Source organism: Uloborus diversus, chromosome 8 (assembly GCF_026930045.1).
Source record: "Uloborus diversus isolate 005 chromosome 8, Udiv.v.3.1, whole genome shotgun sequence".
In the NCBI taxonomy this organism is placed as follows: domain Eukaryota; kingdom Metazoa; phylum Arthropoda; class Arachnida; order Araneae; family Uloboridae; genus Uloborus; species Uloborus diversus.
Window position 1 is genome coordinate 39,235,725 of NC_072738.1, and position 19,270 is coordinate 39,254,994.

At 33.9% G+C, this 19,270-nt stretch overlaps 1 protein-coding gene across 1 annotated transcript; it reads right to left on the reverse strand.

The window, feature by feature from the left end:
• Window positions 1-2,202: 2,202 nt before the first annotated feature.
• Window positions 2,203-8,757, reverse strand: LOC129228321 (uncharacterized). The gene is made up of 3 exons (XM_054862997.1): window positions 7,765-8,757; window positions 6,140-6,441; window positions 2,203-2,626 (listed from the first exon to the last, which is right to left on the reverse strand). The coding sequence occupies exons 1-3, from the start codon at window positions 8,755-8,757 to the stop codon at window positions 2,203-2,205; spliced, it is 1,719 nt and encodes a 572-aa protein (XP_054718972.1).
• Window positions 8,758-19,270: the final 10,513 nt, after the last annotated feature.

Below are 19,270 nucleotides of genomic sequence, written 5' to 3' on the forward strand. Positions count from 1 at the left end.
TTAACGTAATTAATTGAAAGCTAAGTGCATGCAAATGGCTCATACTTTAGTACAGTAGCAGAAAGTTGGTAAAAATGGTAATTCTAAAGGAAACTTCATTGCGTTTCTGGGTCCAAATTATCAACATTGGACCCTTGTTGCAGCCGACGAGGGCCTATGTAGTCAAACCGCTTTACCTGGCTTCATACGTTTTGGGAATTGACCTATACAGTGAAACCTGTGTAAGTTGACCACTTGTGGTGCAGTACTTTGGTGGTCAACTTAGACAGGTGGTCAACTTATAAAGGGTGGTAATGTTTTTTTTTTTTTTTTTTTTTTTTTGTCATTTTCTTGCACCATGGACATGTATTCATTTCTGGAATCATTGCCACTTACTCTTTCTGTTTATGTCACTTTTATTGTTTAACATTACTTTGAAACAATAATTAAAAAAGTTATTCAAATATTTTTGCTTCTTTTCCTCGTTTTTTACTAAATTAGACATTGTAGTTTTAGAAATTCCGTATGTGTCAGCTAATTTTCACCAACTTTCTTCCTTTTCATATAATTTTAATATTTCATACTTTTTATCAATCTCAAGTTCAACTAACTTTCTTTTTGAAACCATTTTATGTAAAACTTTTACACAACGAGCAACAAGCTGGACTCTCCTAGTTCATAAAGGCAGTTGAAAATGAAAATATCCTTTCTCTTAATCCCTTGCACCAGAAATAAGTAACTTTTCTCTTTAGCACAATTCCACTGTTGCCTCAAAATATTGCTACTGGAAGAAAAGACTTTGTACTTTTTCTACTGACACCAGTTTTTTATTTTCATTGAACAGAGAGTACAAAAAGCAATCTCAAACAGAACAACAAAAGAAAAACAAGTTCGGAGAATTAGGAGCAGCATAAGCTTTATGCTGTTGTTTTATTTAGTTGGTAAAATGCTGGTCTAAAGCATCAAAATTATTCTTGGAAAGCTATAAAAAATAATAATAAAAGAAAATAATTTGCTTGATTAAGTTAAAAAAAACCCTAGTGGTCAACTTACAAAGGGTTTTTTTACAATACTCCGAACCAAATTTGGTGTACATTAGTGGTCAAGATAGACAGGTGGTCAAGTTACAGAGGTTTTCCTTCATTATATAAGATAGGTCCAATTCCGTTCCCGACAAAAGCGGTCAACATAGACAGGTGGTCAACTTACAAAGGTGGTCAACTTTACAGGTTTTACTGTATATAGAATTTTGTCCCCTTTTTGGTAGTAAGTTCTGTGAAAATCAGGTATCTTAGTCAAAAAGTTTCCTGAATAGCTACAAGTTGCTTGAATGCAGACTTCTCACTGTTGTGTAAAATATTTTTATCTACCGGTTTAAAGATTAATTGTACGTATTTTTTAATGCATTGAGTTTTAGCTTACATAATAAATTATTACATTTGTCCATATGGACAAAAAGCTCCCAATAAGAGAGACTAAGTCTCTGGATTTCGAAGAATTGCAAACAAGTGAGATGCTAGGTACTTACTTGCAATTATGTGTTAGCCTTGACCACAGTTGAAATAGTGCTTTTGAAGTTTTACTGCTAATTCAGGATGACGCCACGCTATTATTTTAAGCCTTTCTTAGTTGCTCGAAGGCTGAAGAGACAAAAGTGGCTTAAATTTTGAGAGGTTTCCGAATGCTTCAGAAACATTCCAGGATAGTTTCAGGAAGATTACTGAATTTTAGCGGAAGTTTAAAGTTACTTAAGAATGCAAGTAATGTTTATTTTATAAGAACTAAAGTAATTGATATGGTCCCTCATCCAGAGAAATCGAGCAATCGAAGGAAATAACAACTGCCTTGCTAATAATTTAATGAATTTTGCTAAAATGTATAAAATTGCTGAAAATTTTACGCCTGTACAAAGTTTATTTACTTGAAACTTCTAGAACACGCTAGCTCAATTTTGTAAAATGTTCTTACTTTAGAGACTTAAAAATTTCGGTTTCAAAATTTTTTTTTTTTTTTCAGAAAATCCATTTTTTGCAAGAACATCATGCTTTAAAAAACTCATTCAACTTGATTTTGTTCGATTCGATCGAAGTCTAGCTACCAGTTGCGTAGCGAGAAATTTCCTGGGCGGGGCAAAGGAAATTTCTGGCTGCGCGATTGGTAGATACAATTGATCATATTCGATTCTATCGAATTCTGTTGGAGCTGAACGAGCCCCTTAATTATTCATGCCTTATTGTCTCCATAATTTGTAGTTGTTTCATTATCAAATATCCACATACTACCAGTCAATATTTCCTCAAGTGAGTTTTCACTTACAGCTTTTTTCTCATTCCTCTGATACTTTTTGATTACTAGTTCCTCAAATTCATCTTTATGCATATCTTTATACCACTGAGGAGCATGGTTGCAGTTACCAACAAAGCCATTAAAACCACCAAAAGAATGGCGACTCACAATTGGTACAACTTCTGCAGCCAAATTTTCAACTTTTATGCTCTGTTCTTGTTCAGGCGTTATGTAATGATGGCAACTGAAGGATTTATTGCTACCAAACATCATATATATCAGTAATTGCCCAAGAGTTAAATTGCCATAGATATCAATTGTAGTTCTTCCTTTTATGTTGTTGGTCTTGCTACCATCAGAACTGAAATCGAGGTTATTTGATAAGCTTGAGGTATCTTCGTTTCTAATATAATGTGCATAATTTTTTGATATTTTATTGAATGTATTATTATTTGTAGCATACTCAGTCGATTTCGGTGTCTTAAGAGAAACTACACCTTTAAATGATTTCCTACCGCTTATGAACGGCATATTTATGCTATCTGAATTTAAATGTTCTTTCAGGTTTACTGTTTTGCCTTCTATAACAGCGGCTTCACCTACAGGTAAGAAATTAAAACTTGGCAGTCTCAACCACGAAAACCAACCACTAGGTTTGGCGTTACTATCTTCATTCGCTGCTCGGTTGGCTCCAGCAACCTGAGGCCCCTGATCGACAGTTCGTAAGTCTCGATCTTCTGTATCTCGATTAGTTTCACGTTTCTTTTTAGGAGAGATACTATTACTTTGTAATGGGGATACGGTATCTAATTCCTCATTGTGCACTTCTAAAAGATGAACATGCTCAGCAACTGCTGTATAATATCTGTCTATCAAGAGATCTTCGTTAATCCCTCCCTTATCTACAAAATAACCTTCACCATTTAACTCCAGGTCAATTTTACCTTTGTAGATTTCTAAGTCCTTAAAAGTAATATTTCTATTGTTTCTTCTTAAATTGATTAATTTTATTTTCCATAACGCATATGGACTAAGCATAAAGTCAGAATTCTTAAGCTTATTATATGAAATACTTCTACGAACTGGTTCATTATTATTGTTTCTTTCAAAATAATACCAAAAATTTTGGCTATTGGTTGTGATTTGATATATTTTATCATTATATCGATAATACGAATTACCAAGATGAGTCATACTTATGCTAAACCCCTTAAGTACATTATTGATCTCAAACTGAGCTGTCTCATTTTTTAACTGAAAATTCAATTCAATGGTGTTAAACTTAATCGCATCCTCATTAGGAAAAGAGTCCATTAAATCAGCTTTGAGCACAACTTCTTGTCCAGATAACAGTTTTGAGATTTCATTTTCATACGTGTTGTTTTCCCAGACAAAAAAGGGCTCCGAGGATATATAGCAACTACTAAAATCTCCAATACCAATGGAACTATCCCGTTCCGTCACTGATACTTTATATAGTTCTAGTTTTGATTTAATCTCTGACATTTGTTTTGCAGCTTCATACACCAAAATATCAAGTGAAATATTCTTTTTATTAGCACTAATGAGTTCTAGGTGTGATGGGAGCATTAATCCTTTAAGATAAATGTGAGCAAATGGAAACACAAACTGTTTAAATGCGCAAATGGCCACTTGGTATTTCTGTAATACTATACTAGATTTAATTGTAATTTCGAGGTCATTTATAGCATTTTTGAGCTCTGTTCCAAGTTCTGGATTGACAACCCTATCTATGTCCTTTGGAGCAATAGAGAATATATTTGCTACGTAATTTGAAAAGTATTGGTCTTCCTGGTAATCTTGGATATGATTGTATGAGTTAATTAGAATGCTCATTGCATCTTTTAACTTTACTATACAATGCAGTAACATATCTTTGACTCGCAAACCATTGGTCACCTGTTCCAGTTTCGACTGTATTTCACTTAAACTGCTTTGTACTTGCCATTTTGTTATATCCAGAGACACTTCAGATTTTGCGTCAAACTGAGTTTCTACACTAAACTTACTTTTGACGTTTTGTAATATTGGGGCTATCACATTGTAAATAGTTTCCTCAAATTCCTTAAGTTCCTGGAATTTATTTTCACTATTGTCAATAGCCTTATTTAACGTGTCTAGCTGTGCTTGATTATTTCTATATTTACTGTAAGTATCAAACATCGCAGAAGAAATTTGAGCAGATTTTTTACAAAAATCGATCACCATTAATGCATTTGAAGTGTTTGGATTGCTCACACTTTGAGTCCTGATTTCATCTTCTTTCGCTTGTAGACTTGATTTTAATTCATTTTCTAAGGCGTGAATATCCTTAAAATCATACCTGTTCTCATCAATTTTGCTTAATTTCTCTCTAATATCAGCTACCTTTAACGATAACGTAAGTAATTTTTCTGGGTACTCATCAATTCCTTGTGTTAAATCTTCCAGGATCTTTTTGAGACGAGTAACTTTTTGGTCTCGAATAGTTTTAATTTGACTTTGTACAGCTTCAATGTCAGATTCACTTCCTGCCGATTGAAATGTACTACGTCGGCTATCTAAAACTAAAGAATCTGCTATTGTTTTTCCGATTTCAATTACTGAACCAGCAATTCCTACGCCAGGAATTAACAAACCCATTACTTGACCCAAAACTTTAAAAGGTGTAAATAAACCCTGCAATACCAATTCAGTCTCTAACTGTTGTTTTTTCTCAATTAATTGCTTTTGCTCTTCTTTGGTTTTTTCTTGTAACATGATTACCTCATTTATCAATGACTCAATTTTACCATCAATCTCAGCGCCAATATTATCTATTTCAGGAGCAATTTTTTCCGAAATGAGGTCCTTAGCTTCTTTGATTTTTATATCAATTCTAATTTTATAGTCTTGCTTATATTTAGTAATTATATCTAATTTGTTTCTCGCTAATTTCAAATCTTTTAACTTATAAATGTCTCCTTGTACTACATTTATATATGAAGTGATATTTACAATCAAATTAGATTCGAAGTTATCTTGTAGATTATATATCCTTCCCAACGTAGATGTGTACAAATAACTCAGAACTTTTCTATACTGATTGAGATCCCCAACTTCTTTGGGATTAAGGGCATATTCTTTGATTTTGTCTAATAGTGATTGATAAAAAGGATGCAAGTTAACATTGTTATTTATCTTGTGAAAATCTTCTTCTAAAGTTTTTAGTTCATCTACTAATCCAAGTGTATTATAAACAGCTTTAACATCCTGATTATTCTCCAGTTTCCTTAAAAACGTGGTTAGAAAAGCTTTTGTGAAACGATCATTTAAATTCTCTCTTACATAACTTTTGTACTCATTTACAATTTTAGCTTGATCAAGTTTTTCCATAACACTTGCTGGTTTAGGTTTCTCTGTAATTTTGGCATTTTTAACATTAGGTGCATTTACACACTTCCCCCCTCCTGAACCCCTTTGATGGTTTATTGTTCGCTGCAAAGTCCAAGTAGAGTACCATGTTCCAAACCACCACTCATATCTACAAATAACCTCTAAATCATGGTTATTTTCGTTACCAGTAGTTCCTGCTTTTCCGTCATTACCGTTGCGCCCATCTTTCCCTACGCGAAGGTGTTTGGATACGTTTGATTTTCCATTCAGTTCAAATAATACAATATTCCCTGGATACCCTCCTTTTCCACCTTTGCCCCCTTTTCCACCACCGCCTCCCTTTTCACCCTGTTTGCCAAAAATTTTTATTCGAACACTATATTCCAGCGAACCAGGAATCACAGCTTCTTCTATGCAGTCAAAACCATTGATTCTTTTAACGCGTCCGCATAAATTACAAGAATCAGATCCTGATGGAAGTGAAGGACTATCTCCATACTTTCCATCGAATCCATCTCCGCCATCTTGTCCTAAACCACCTTCACCACCGTTCGCAGTAACTGTTAAGTTTTCGCCACCAACAAAGTGTTCACCGACACCAAAGAAAAACCCACCAGGTCCTCCAGCTCCACCTGGCTTACCATCCGCTCCGTTGGCTCCTGGACAAGCACCATCCCTTCCTTTAGATCTTCCATGTATCACCTGCACAGTGAAATATTCGTGTTTCTGTTGTGTTGAACTGTGATGAGACTCTCCTGCAAAACCATCCAGTGATATTGTTTGATGGCCAATAACCACCCACTTTGGGGCTATAAGAGTCAGCGTAATATTGTTTCTGATTGATGGTATACTTGAATCAATGAAAAGTGTATTTAAAGCAAACACTTTTATGGCATTAAATCTTTCAGATCTCAGCACAGTTAGGAAATCTTTGCAAGATCTATCCACATCAACATTCATACTGTTTGTTAACTTGAATACACTTTCTATAATATTATTAAAGCTAACGTAATTTCCTTTTATATAAATGAAAGGTTCTATGCAGTTTATATCCAACCTGTGTTTCAAAGTTAAGTTTAAAACATGATTTAGTTCTTCTAATTGTAACCTTGTAACAATATTATTTTTAACGTTATCATACTCAGCTATATTATATGTCTGTATCTTGTTCAAAAACTTCTTGAAATTATTTTCATTAATTTCTATCCCTTGCAATTTTTCTTCTGCACCCCAATCTTCAATATTTGCAACATTATATTTACTTACATCTTTTTGTATTTCGTATTCTGAAAACTTCGAAAACAAGCTACTCAGAAATGCGTACCATTTCTCTGATTTATTAAGGAAATTGACTGCGTCTTTAAAAGGACATATCCAAGTCAATGTTTCATTAATTAACATTTCATCACTGATAACGTGTAAAAAATTAAAATAATTCTTACGATTTATGACTATAGCCATACTGTTCTTAGTTATTTTAATGTTTAATCGACTTACATTACCATCAATTATTTGCATTGTTCTAAATAATTCATGCGTAGTGACTGCCCTTTCAATTTCTTTTACCATGGTTAACATTACATCATGTTCTTTTCTTAGTTCAGCTGATAACTGTTGAACTTCAAGTGATTTCATTTTTTTATAGTAATGTCTATGTATTGTTTCTATTGTATAATTCAGATGCTTATTAATCTTTAGTGCTGTATCAATTACGTCCTTCTTAATATTTTCTCTTAACTTAGTATAATCTTGCAATATACCACTGAACAGACCGGCCAATGGCCTAGTCCTTAATACTTTATCACTCACAATTTGTAAAAAGTTAAAATATTTTCCCAGTTTTTCCAGATATAGAATATTATCCTCAAACAAGTTAATTTCTAAACTAGTGAGGTAATTACTAATTTTTCCAGCTAAATCAACCGGATTCGAGAAATTTGTAAGCTCTTCTACAAGATTTGATGTAATAGTGTATCCTCGATTAAACTTGGACGAAAATGTTTGAGCTTCTAATTGCTGTACATCAATTACAGTACCACTAGTTACAAAAGATTTTATCTTATGACGCATTTGTTCCGCAAAATCATGATAATATTTCTGCACATTTTCCGATATACTACTAACATTAGACCAAATTCTTTTATTAATTTCATCTATTAAATCGTTTATATCGTTCTTAGATTTCTCAGATATAGTGTAACCGAAGTCTTCAGAAATCTTTTCAGTAAAATTAAGTCTTTCATATAGTAACTTTTCGATGTGCTCTTTCCCCTCTCGAAGTAAAGTGATATTGCTTAAAGGTCCAGGCTCATCTGGTCTTCTAAAAATACCTATCTTCGTATGGTATCCACCTTCTTTTTTTAACAGTATATCAATAAACTTTATTGCACTGCTATAAAATTTCTGTTCATTATCGGAAAGGTTCGGAACCTTTTTGCTTTCTTCCATATCGTGTTTAACTTCGCTCAAAAAGTCAGCAATAGCCGAAATAATTTTACTATCTCCTATAAAAGAAAAGCTAGTTCCTATTCTTACGTACTGGTTATCAACTTTTGATACTACAACAGCAATACTTCTCCCAAATTTATCAACATCCTTTACAAGATCAGTAGTATGCCTTAATAGTTTCATTAAATCTTGCCGATCAACTCCTTTTCTAACGGAAGAATAGTTAACTATAAAAATCAATTTCACTCGTTCAGCATGATCTAATACTTTTTTGATAAAGTATGTTGCCGATATCTCATTGCTGGTACTCCTGGTATCGCTAAATCCTGGACAATCATAGAACGCAGTTTTTGTCTTAGGCTCTACTACCAATTCAGGAAAAATGGTCTTGGATTTGATAGTAGAATTACCTATCCTATTATTATCTTCAATTATAAATTCACCAGTGCCTTCTGCTACCTCTTTTGCAATTAATTTATCATTATCCCCGGCGATCCATTGTGTAAATGTAGTCTTACCTGCACCAGTATTACCCAATACTAAAACTACATCTTTGTACTGTTCAGACAGCTGAATTTCCTGCACTCCTCTTTCTAAGAGTTCAAAGGTAGATTTTATCTGCGAATTAACCCCATTGTCATCAAATTCCTGATTATTAATACCCTGCATATTCTTCGATATCAGTCTAATTCAAATACACCATTGTACATACATTTTTTAAAAATAGCACTAATTCATTCATCAACAGCTTATACCATTTTTTCTCTCAAAACAGCTTAGTTTCTGTATTTACACTACACTTATATTATACACCACTACTCTGACAAGCTAACTTACACAGTTTCAATTATTGCAAAAATATCTACTTTTCAATAGCTAAGTACTTGCTTTTAGTTAAATATATAATAGAATTGTCAAAATTACACATTCGTGATAAATGGGAGCAAAGGAGGATTAACACTATAAAAAATGTCGATATCATAAAATGGTTAAAATTAGAACCAAAGAAAGTTATAGAAAAATGTAAGATCAAAATTGCAGAAAAGAAATCACGTACTGCACCTTTAATCCTTAAATTTTCCTTAACCTTTCACCGATTAATTACTTACGGAGAGTTTCGGTCTGTGTCGTAACTTTATGAACTCTACAGAACGTATAAATGCAAGATCAGTCCACTAGACTAGAAAAATAATTTAAAAAAAAGCTCTTAGGAACTTTTCTTAGATTCAGAGATAAAACGATAAGAATGAATAAGCCTCTGCTGGATGGCGAAAAGGTCTTTTCGGTTCTCTATCGCCAGTCAAAACAACTGCGTTTATCATTGACTTCAGCTATCATCGGTCGGCCTAGAAGTAAACGAAGGTGATATTGTTATCTGCTTGCCGCTGAGGTGTTGAAAACATCGACGATCAGATAAGCGAAATGTTCGTGAGTAGGAACGCAATCCAATGAGAAATTCATGAAAATGGCAAATGTTGTGCTAAACAGCTACACTCTTTGTTTAATTCCGCCTTCCTGAATGCCTCATAAATGATATGCTAGCAAAAATATTAAAAGATCACGTTATGCTCAAGATCAATCAGAGTCTAGTCACCTTCCAGTTACACTAAACTTTCCAAAACACTTAGCTATCTTGTGACTACAGGGTGCTATTGAAAAGTAACCGAACTTTTGCCGGAACAACAATTTTACTGTACTTTTTGAAAAATTCACTTAATTTTCTTCGAAATACATCCTATGCGCTTAGATACACCGGCGGTAGCGGTCCTTCCTTTGTACAAAGCAGTTTTTAAACGCATCTTCCGGGATGGCACTTAAATTGTTGGTTACACTTTTTTGTATGTTCGCTATCGACTGGAAACGCCTTCCTTTCTAGTTTCTTTTGATGAGCGGGAACAAAAAAGAAGTCCGGGAGAGACATCTCGGGGATTCCAGCCCTTCACGACTCATTTGCCCACGTGTTTCCTTTTGCTCGGCGGTCAAAATCTTGGGAACTAGTTTCGAGCACACCTTCGCATGCTCAATAGACAACAACAGCATCTGGGAAATTTTGCAAATTTTTATGCTAACTTATCAATCCAATTCTTTTCCCCCACAAAAAATTCATTAATTACTTATTAAGCATTGTAATTGCCTATAAGCGCCGCGAGAAGAAACAACCCCTGATTGGCCTGACGTCATTTATGCCACAGTACACCACGCCCCTTAAAAAAACGAAACACTCGTTCGTATTCGAAGACTATTGACCCTAGAGACACGTGTAAGATGTTATTTTTTCAGGAATAATGTGTTCTACATAATTATGTTAGTAAAATGTTGTTAAAGGGTCGTCTTCATATTAAATCGAGCACCAACTTCAAAATTTTTGATGAGAACTCCCCCTTTTTTTTTTCAAATATTTGCGATCAGCATCCTTTTTTAACTTTGCAAGCAAAATTTTGTTTAATTTGATCCAGCCGTAACGTCAGAATTGAGTTTTGGAAAATCCATCTCGTAATGTTAAAACGTATTTTGATATTTTTACACATAACACAAAAACTAGATTAAGTGTGGTAAAGATTGTTTTTTAATATAAAATATGAATGGACCCAACAATAAAAACATCATTTACAACAGCCAAAATGTAAATTTAGATTTCCTATGAACTATGATAAAACATTTTTGAAAAAAATATGAACTGAAACCATGTTAAATTTTAATTAAAAAAATATGTGGGAATCCAAAATTTGAGCTCAAAACAGTCAGTAGTTTTTGCGCTATGCTTAAAAATTCGTTTTTTTTTTCCATTTTAGGGGACCGTATACCTTTTTAAAACTGAAATTATGAAAGTTTGTTTCTTCGTAAAAAAAAAAAAGAAAAAAATTGTTAAAAAAAGGAGCAAACCTACTGTAACGTGGTTTTTCTGCATTGGAGTTACGTCTATGATTTTTTTTAAAGAATAAATTAACTCGTTGTCTCTCAAGAAGAACAACACATTACTGCAATCGTCAGTTTTATGTTGGTATCGTTTAAACGTCAATATGTAAATATTGCAAAGCATTATTTCATTGTCTAGAAAAAGAATATTTTACAGAACATTTTAAATTAAAAGCTACACATAAAATAATTCTGTTTATTTTCTGCGCATACCCATTGCCGTATATTCCTTTTGTGAAACAATAAATCTGAAAAAAAAAAAAAAAAAACATACACTTTTCCACAGGAATATACAATAAAACCTCATCGTCTTGCTAGTCATGTTGCAATGGGCAGTGTAGAATGGCTCTTCACAGTCCTAATCTTCACTAATAATAAAGCTCTCTGTCTATAGGATGTCTGGATGTCTGGATCTCTGTGACGCGCATAGCGCCTAGACCGTTCGGCCAATTTTCATGAAATTTGGCACAAAGTTAGTTTGTAGTGGGGGTGTGCACCTCGAAGCGATTTTGTTCTTTTTCTATTTCAATTTTAAGAACACTTTCCGGAGCAAAATTATCATAAGATGGACGAGTAAATTACGAAATTATCATGGCGTGGAATGGAAGAGCGAATGAACATAGCCAATAGGGAAGTTGCAACCTATTAAATGTTCATATTTTGACTATTGGATATTGTTAATTGACCCTCAAAACAAAAAATTCACCATCGCCGAATTTTAAAACACCGTGATTGATTTTTAATGAATTTTTAAAAATCCACGCGCAAAAGTGCGCTCTTCTGAAACGTCAGAGCAGCCTTCCGCCGAAGATCCCTTGTTTTCGTACGGACATTTTGAGCGCGCTGATATTTTTATTTTTTAGAAATTCAATAATCCTTTTGAACACACTGTGGAGGCCGGATTCGTTTAAGCACAATCTAGATAATCTTCCTCAAGTAATACCAATGATGATATTCCAATATTTCCGAGAGGGATGAGAGATTTAATGTTCCAGAAACGCGAGGAGTTAAATGCGAGGAGATAAGCCTTCTACGTTTCGTCTTCGAAGCCAACTGCATGTCCTTCGGCTTCTCGCGTATCGGAAGAGCGCATGACGTCACTTCCTATGCCATTTGACGTCACAAGCGCTTGAACTTTAAAAATTAATTTAAAAAAAACTACTTATCGTATCGAAAAATTTTTTCACCTATGATGTTCATACATGTTACTCTATCATATAAAAATAAAACTGAAAAATCGAAAACTTCCCTATTGGCGAGAAATTCGTCATCCATTATTTGTAAATATACAGGCGAACCGAATGACCTTTTAATTTTCAACTACGGGCAAAGCCGTGCGGGTACCACTAGTTTTCTATAAAAAGAAAAAATATTGCCCTGTCTCAATCGGGAAAAGCTCTGGAAAAACAGCCGACAGTGTGAAATTTCTCCTGTAACAGTATCTAGATGGGTCAATAGATAATATTTGCTCTTGGATCAGTTTTCTGATTTTTACGAATTATTTTTCTGTTAAGTGTTTGAATAATTTTCAATGCGTTAATATGGAAGAGAGGAAAAGTCAACCGCCAGAGCTGCAGTAGTGGGTCGCATGCTTTGAGCCCAAATCCCGCACGTAAAAAAAAGTAGTTGTTGTGGCGAATTGTGGACGTTTTTTTTTTTTTTTTTTTTTTTGACTTCGTCAATAATTTCACAAAACATTAATTTGGATGTAAAATTAAGTTGAGTTTTTGTGCATTTTTAGTTGTTAATTAAAGACTAATTTACCATTTACTTTTCTGTCATTACTCCTACTCTTCACGTTAAAATCATTCTCGCAAGACAAAGATAAAATTTTAAAGTATTTTCTTCGTTTCTAAATAACATGAAAAATATGGAAAAAAATAGAAAAGTTATAAAAAAGAAATTAATTTGAATTTTGACATCTGGAATTCAAATTATGTTTTTCGCAATCACGAGTGTGTGTGTGTATGTAGGCGTGTGTGTTTGTGTCTGTGTGCAGGTATGAGTGTGTGGGTAGTTGTGTGTATGAGTGTTTGTGGTAGGGGGGAGGGAATGTGTATGTGTGAGTAGGCATATGTGTTTGTGTCTGTGTGCAGGCATGAGTGTGTGGGTAGTTGTGTGTAGGTGTGTATGTGTAGGTCTCTGTATGTATGCGTGTGTGTATGTGTGTGTGAAGGTGTGTATGTGTGTAGGTGTGTCTGTGTGTGTAGGTGCGTGTATGTATGCGTGTACGTGTAGGATATTGACGCAACCTGGAAACGGTTTTCGCTAGAGGAGCAGCATCGTGAGGCGGTCGGTCGACGGTGATGCTGCAGAGGGTGCTGGCGGAAAAATAAAATCATAGCACATCAAAACAGTCAAATGAAAGCAATAAGCAATCGTGATTGCTCGTGATCTCTGATCTTTTAATTTAAGCAATCAACGGGCCACACGAAACAGTTTCGCGAGCCGAATGTGGCCCGTGTATACAATGCGTATAGTGCAGTAGAAATAGGCCAAAAAATACCTTGAGGTCAAACAAATTGCAACAGAAATTATTCTTGTGGTAAATGGTAGGTAACACGCTCCTAATGAACATACTAAAAATATCTATCCGTACTGTTGGGACAAATGCATTTTTTGGCCGCCATCTTGAAAGTTCATAACAAAATTAAAAAATTAATTTGAATTTTGACACCAAATTATGTTTTTCGCAATCAAGAGTGTGTGTATTTAGGCGTGTGTGTTTGTGTGGGGGGTATTTGTGTTTGTGTGTAGGGGGTATGTGTGTGTTGGCATGTGTATTTGTGTCTGTGTGCTGGCATAAGTGTGTGGGTGGTTGTGTGTATGAATGTGTGTGTGGGGTGTATGTGTGTGTAGGCATATGTGTTTGTGTCAGTGTGCAGGCATGAGTGTGTGGGTAGTTGTGTGTGTAAGTTTGTGTGTGTGTGTATGTGTACGTGTCTGTATGCGTGTGTGTATGTGTATCTGTGTGTAGGTGTATGTGTGTGTATGTGTTTGTGTGTGTGTAGTTGTGTATGTATGCGCGTGTGTGTAGATGACATGGATGCAACCTGGAGTCGGTTTTCGCTATAGGAGCAGCATCGTGAGGAGCCGGTCGACGGTGATGGTGCGGAGGGTGGCGGTGGGAAAATAAAATGATAACACGCCAAAAACAGTCAAGTGAAAGCAATAAGCAATCGTGATTGCTCAGAAAAAAAAAAAATCATGTGTGATATCAAATGGAAGGAAATTTATCACTGAAAAGGACTATAATATGGGATACTTAAAGTGAAGTGAAGATGCTAAAAAACATGCATCTATATTGTAGTGAAAAATGCGGTTTTTTTTTTTTGGCCGCCATCTTGAAAAAATATTTTTTTTTTTTAAATCGTGTGTGGTATCAAATAAAAGGCAATTTCATGCTGAAAAGGATTATAAAATGGGATATTTAAAGTAAAGTGGGCAGGATAAAAAATTTACATCCGCACTGAAGCGAGAAATGCGTTTTTTGTTTTTTTTAGTCGCCATCTTGAAAAATCATGGAAAATTTTCAAAAATAAAAAACATCATCTGTGGTATCAAATGAAAGAAAATTTCTTGCTCAAAGAGAAAATGATTTTGTTTTAGATTGAAAAGAAAGGAAATAATGAAATTGGAGCTGAAACACTGAAGTCTCTTGCTGTGTTGAAAACATTATTTATTCATCAAAGTGATATAAGAACTGTGGATAGTTTTTCGTCCAAGGACATTTTTCAAAAAGGTTAAATAAATATATTTAAAAAAAAATAAGTAGGAAGGAAAAACAAAATCATGAATTTAAAGGAGTTTTATAAAATAAAATATTTACATTATCAAAATAAAATCTCATCCTTATCTTCATCCAAATTCAAAATGTTTCCTGTGTTTGTGCAGTTATTTCCACAACAGTTTTTATAAATTACCGTGTATGGAAGTCCATATCGACGGCATATACATTTTGTAGTGTTACATGGTTGTTCTAATATATTTTGGCAAGTAAGGGTTGATTTAGCACTGGGCTCAAGTCTGGATATCAGCTGAAATTCTCCTTCTATCAACTGCCATCCCGAAAGTGTGGGATCACGAGTTCGTTTTCCCAAATAAAGCCCTGCAAATGTACGCGATATAGATGATATTTCGATGCATTTTGCATTGGAGGCAAACGAGCTATGTCAAATTCTTTTTTAACTGAAGTCTTTTTCCAAAGATATTGCTTATAGCGAAGCGCGCTTTAATGGCTTGTGTCAATGTTACCTACATATTGTGACACAATAATCTTACAACCGATTTCAACCAAATACTCCAAAGTAACATCTTTCGATGATCCGAAATGGCATGATCAACAGTCTTAAGGGTAAAATCTTAAGAACAAAGGATACTCATGATAATAGATATTATTATTCAGTTATATTAATAGTTGGTTAACTTGGATGCTGATGTTGGATTAAGTGTTAATATATATAATAGTTGAAATATTATTACTGTATATTCCTTATGGCATTTTCAGACCACATAACAAGGCTTTCCCACCAATAGATTTCTGAATGGCTTGAATGTCACAAATTTTATCAGATTGTGTGGCAAATTGTATCAAAATTATACAATTTGTATTCATCTGGTGAGTCCCCACATTGACAAGAACAAGGGACCCTCGGGGGTGAAGTATTAACATATTCTTAGAAGAATGATATAGTAAAAAAAAAATAATAAAATGTCTGCATCATCCTCAACTACCGTCACGTGTTTTTTCTGGGCAATTTTTACAGCTTCTTTCACTATCACCGTGTCTGCGCCACCTTCCGCTTGAATCACAGAATGACCTCTCCTTTGAAAACAACTTGCCAGTATGTTGACAAAACATTGTTTGTTACAGAATTGGAAAGAAAATTGTTTTTCGGAATATTATAGGTGAATTTTCATCAAATGCTTTTATATTTGGTTTCTTACACCGATTGAATACTACCGTCTCTTTTCTAAATCTTTTGCTTTCATATGCTTCGTTTTGACTTTCATATCTCCAAATACTTTAGACGTGGATCAGGGAAACTGATGAACCAATGCGCCACCATCAAGAGAGTAGAAAGTACTCTCATACAGATCATTTTTTTTCATTCAGGATTCAAGGTATCTAACAATTTTGCCAATGAAAATTTATCTGTTTTTCTCATATGATGAGTAGTGTGGTCAAATAATGTAGTTGGCAGAGTAGATATGCGTAGTATAAAAATTCCCAAGCATCTTGAGTGTTACTGTCTAAGGAGATACGTACATGCTAGCATCCTCTGTGTTAAAAGACGTGAATTTACGTAGTGAGTCTCACCAGTAATGATGATCCTTTTTCTGTACTCGCGTTACTCATTGTTACTGCGTATATAACTGCAATAAAGCCTTTGCCGGTGAGTTTTTCTTGGACATTTCTTCTAATGACATCAGAATTTTCTGCGGTAACTTAGTTTTTGTGTCCATAATTCCCTTAAAAATGTTCCATAAACCACTTAAAAGAGTAGCAAATAGACTATGGTCTTTGAAGAATTGCATTAGCACTTGCGGTGCTAACACAAGTTCATGTAAGCATAATTGTTTTACCATTTTCTACCTATTTCCTCTTAAAAAATACTTCGCTTCAAAAATATGATTAACACCCTTTTGTAGTGTGAAATTTACTTTTATTTAACGCTCCCCAGGATTTTTTTTTTTTTAAATTTTGGAAATGTTTCATGATTTTTCAAGATGGCTGCCGAAAAAAACCCCGCTTTTTCGCGTTAGCACGGGCGTATATTTTTACCATGTTCACTTCACTTTAAAAAAATCCTTTTCAGCTTGAAATTTCCTTTCATTTGATACCACACATGATTTTTTTTTATTTTTTAAATTTTTTTCATGATTTTTTAAGATCGCGGCTAAAAAATACCATTTTTCGCGATAGAACAGGAGAATAGTTTTAGTATGTTCACTTCTCTCTTATTATCTCATATTTTGTTCCTTTTTTATCTGGAAATTTTCTATCATTTAATCTCACAAATGATTTTTTTTATTTAAAATTTTTTCTGTGATTTTTCAAAATGGCGGCCAAAAGACATATTTTTCCCAACAGTACGGATTAATATTTTTAGTATGTTCATTAGGAGACGAACCGTTATTTTCAGTTTCTTTCCGCGTCGCAAGGACTGCCATCTGGCGATACGTTAACAAGTTCAATTACAGTGAAACCTGTGTATAACGATACTGTCTATAACGATAACCTGTCTATTACGATATTTTTTTAGGTCCCAACAATATCGTTGTAGACAGGTTTTACTGTATAGAGATATACTAGAGGACCCCACAGACGTTGTTCTGTTCAAACTTTGTAAATTGAAAAGTTTTGCTGAAAAAAAAAAATAAGTAAAAAGAAAATGTTTTAAGCTGCTTGGTGTCAGAATGCGTATATTTGTTACAACTTGATTTATCTAATGCCCACTGCAGTTGTTTTATTAGCTATTTTTTCTCCCGTACTTGATGGTTTGTTCCTTCAGCCACACTCAAAGGATAAGAAGCGTCCTCAGATATGCACCATTTATTTTAAGGCATCATTTTTGGCCATTCTCGAAAAAATTCCAGTGCATAACGCTAAGTTTTTTTTTTTTTTTAATCTTTTCCAGCTACCCAAAGCCTTCAAAAAAAAAAAAAAAAAAACTATTGGGGAATAATACATGCTTTAATATACTATGAAAGCATAACAGTTAATCCCATATTTAATTAATAGTTACTTGAATAAAATAAAAACTTAGCGTTGCGCACGGGACATTTTTTCGAGAATCGCCCTTTCACTATTAATCATTTTATATTTAAATCATTGTTGTATTTTTCGGTGGATTGGAGAAGTGGTCAAAAACTAATTTACTGGAAGGCGATAGCAAGTGTAACAATGCGTTCTCTTTTCGGTTCATACCGATTCTTGCCTACGCTCCTTATCTAGAACCTGTCACCGTGAACGGCAGGGGACCGAGGGGTAATAGCTAACAATAGAGACCGGGAAAGTGGGTTGACAACTGATGGGTTCTCTCTGGACATAGGGAAAAAGTTTTGCATGGATGGGGTAATTTCTGTGATAGGGATATTTGGAGGGGTTTTTTCTTTTCCACTAGATTGGGACGAATCGAAATAAGTGGAATGTTATCGTTTGGCACAGCTGTTTTCAGCGCCTCGTGTGCTACATCGTTTTTTTTTCCCCCTTCTTTCTTAAATTTATTTTTTAAACCTGAGAATTTGAAACATTTATTTTAAAAACAAAATTTATTTTATGTACAATTTTAACTTTATAAAGGAAACTTATCCTTTATATCAACCAAAAAAATTTTGAAAACATGAATGCTTATAGTTCAATTTCTGCTAAAGCATTTGATAGATTTGAGACCTGATATTCAATTTGAAAATTGCTGTAATTATCCAATTAATGAAACAAATAAGAATGCGCATTAATAAAAATAACAAATAATAAACATAAAACAGAGAGTAAAATTTGTAGTAATTCTGATTTAAAAAAAAACTACCTTGCGTTCATACAGCTTTCGTGCTTTTAGTTTTTTTTAGATGTATTGATATTTTGTGCTTTTTACTGCTTGAAGTACAAAATATTGCATCGGAATTAACAATTGGATTAATGTTGAAAAGAACTGCAAGTATTCGGGGGCACTGTAGAAAATGATTGTTCATACCGCTCATAAATTATATATTGTGGGCTTGATTTATTTTTATATGCCTTTACCGCGTTCGTGTGTGCAGAATCTAAGAACTTCTAAAAAGCAGTGCCGAATTTCCGAACGAGGTTGATACATTTTTAGGGGACACAAAATTTTACTACGATCATTTTTTTACTATATTGTTGAAAATAAAATTTCATTATTTTTTATTTTCCATACTGAGTCATTTTCTTATTATTAAATTTTATCACCTTTTCCAAGAAGTGATAAACAATGGGGACTGACTATACATCCCCAGAAATATTTGTTAATGCTTAATTATAGACATAATTTCATTTGTTTTTACTTATATCTGTGAATGTAATTTCAATAAATAAAAATTATTTGGGAAATTTCGTTTCTGAAGATATGCGATGCTATTCGCATGCAAAAAATCCAAGATTTTGTCCAGTTTTTTTTTTTCCTACCGCGAAATTTTTCTCGGACATTTGGCTCAGAGAAGTGAGATCGATACATTAGTTTCAAGCCGAAAAGTAAGTGAAAAATTGTAAAACAAATCCCTAGGGAAAAAAATATTGGTTTTG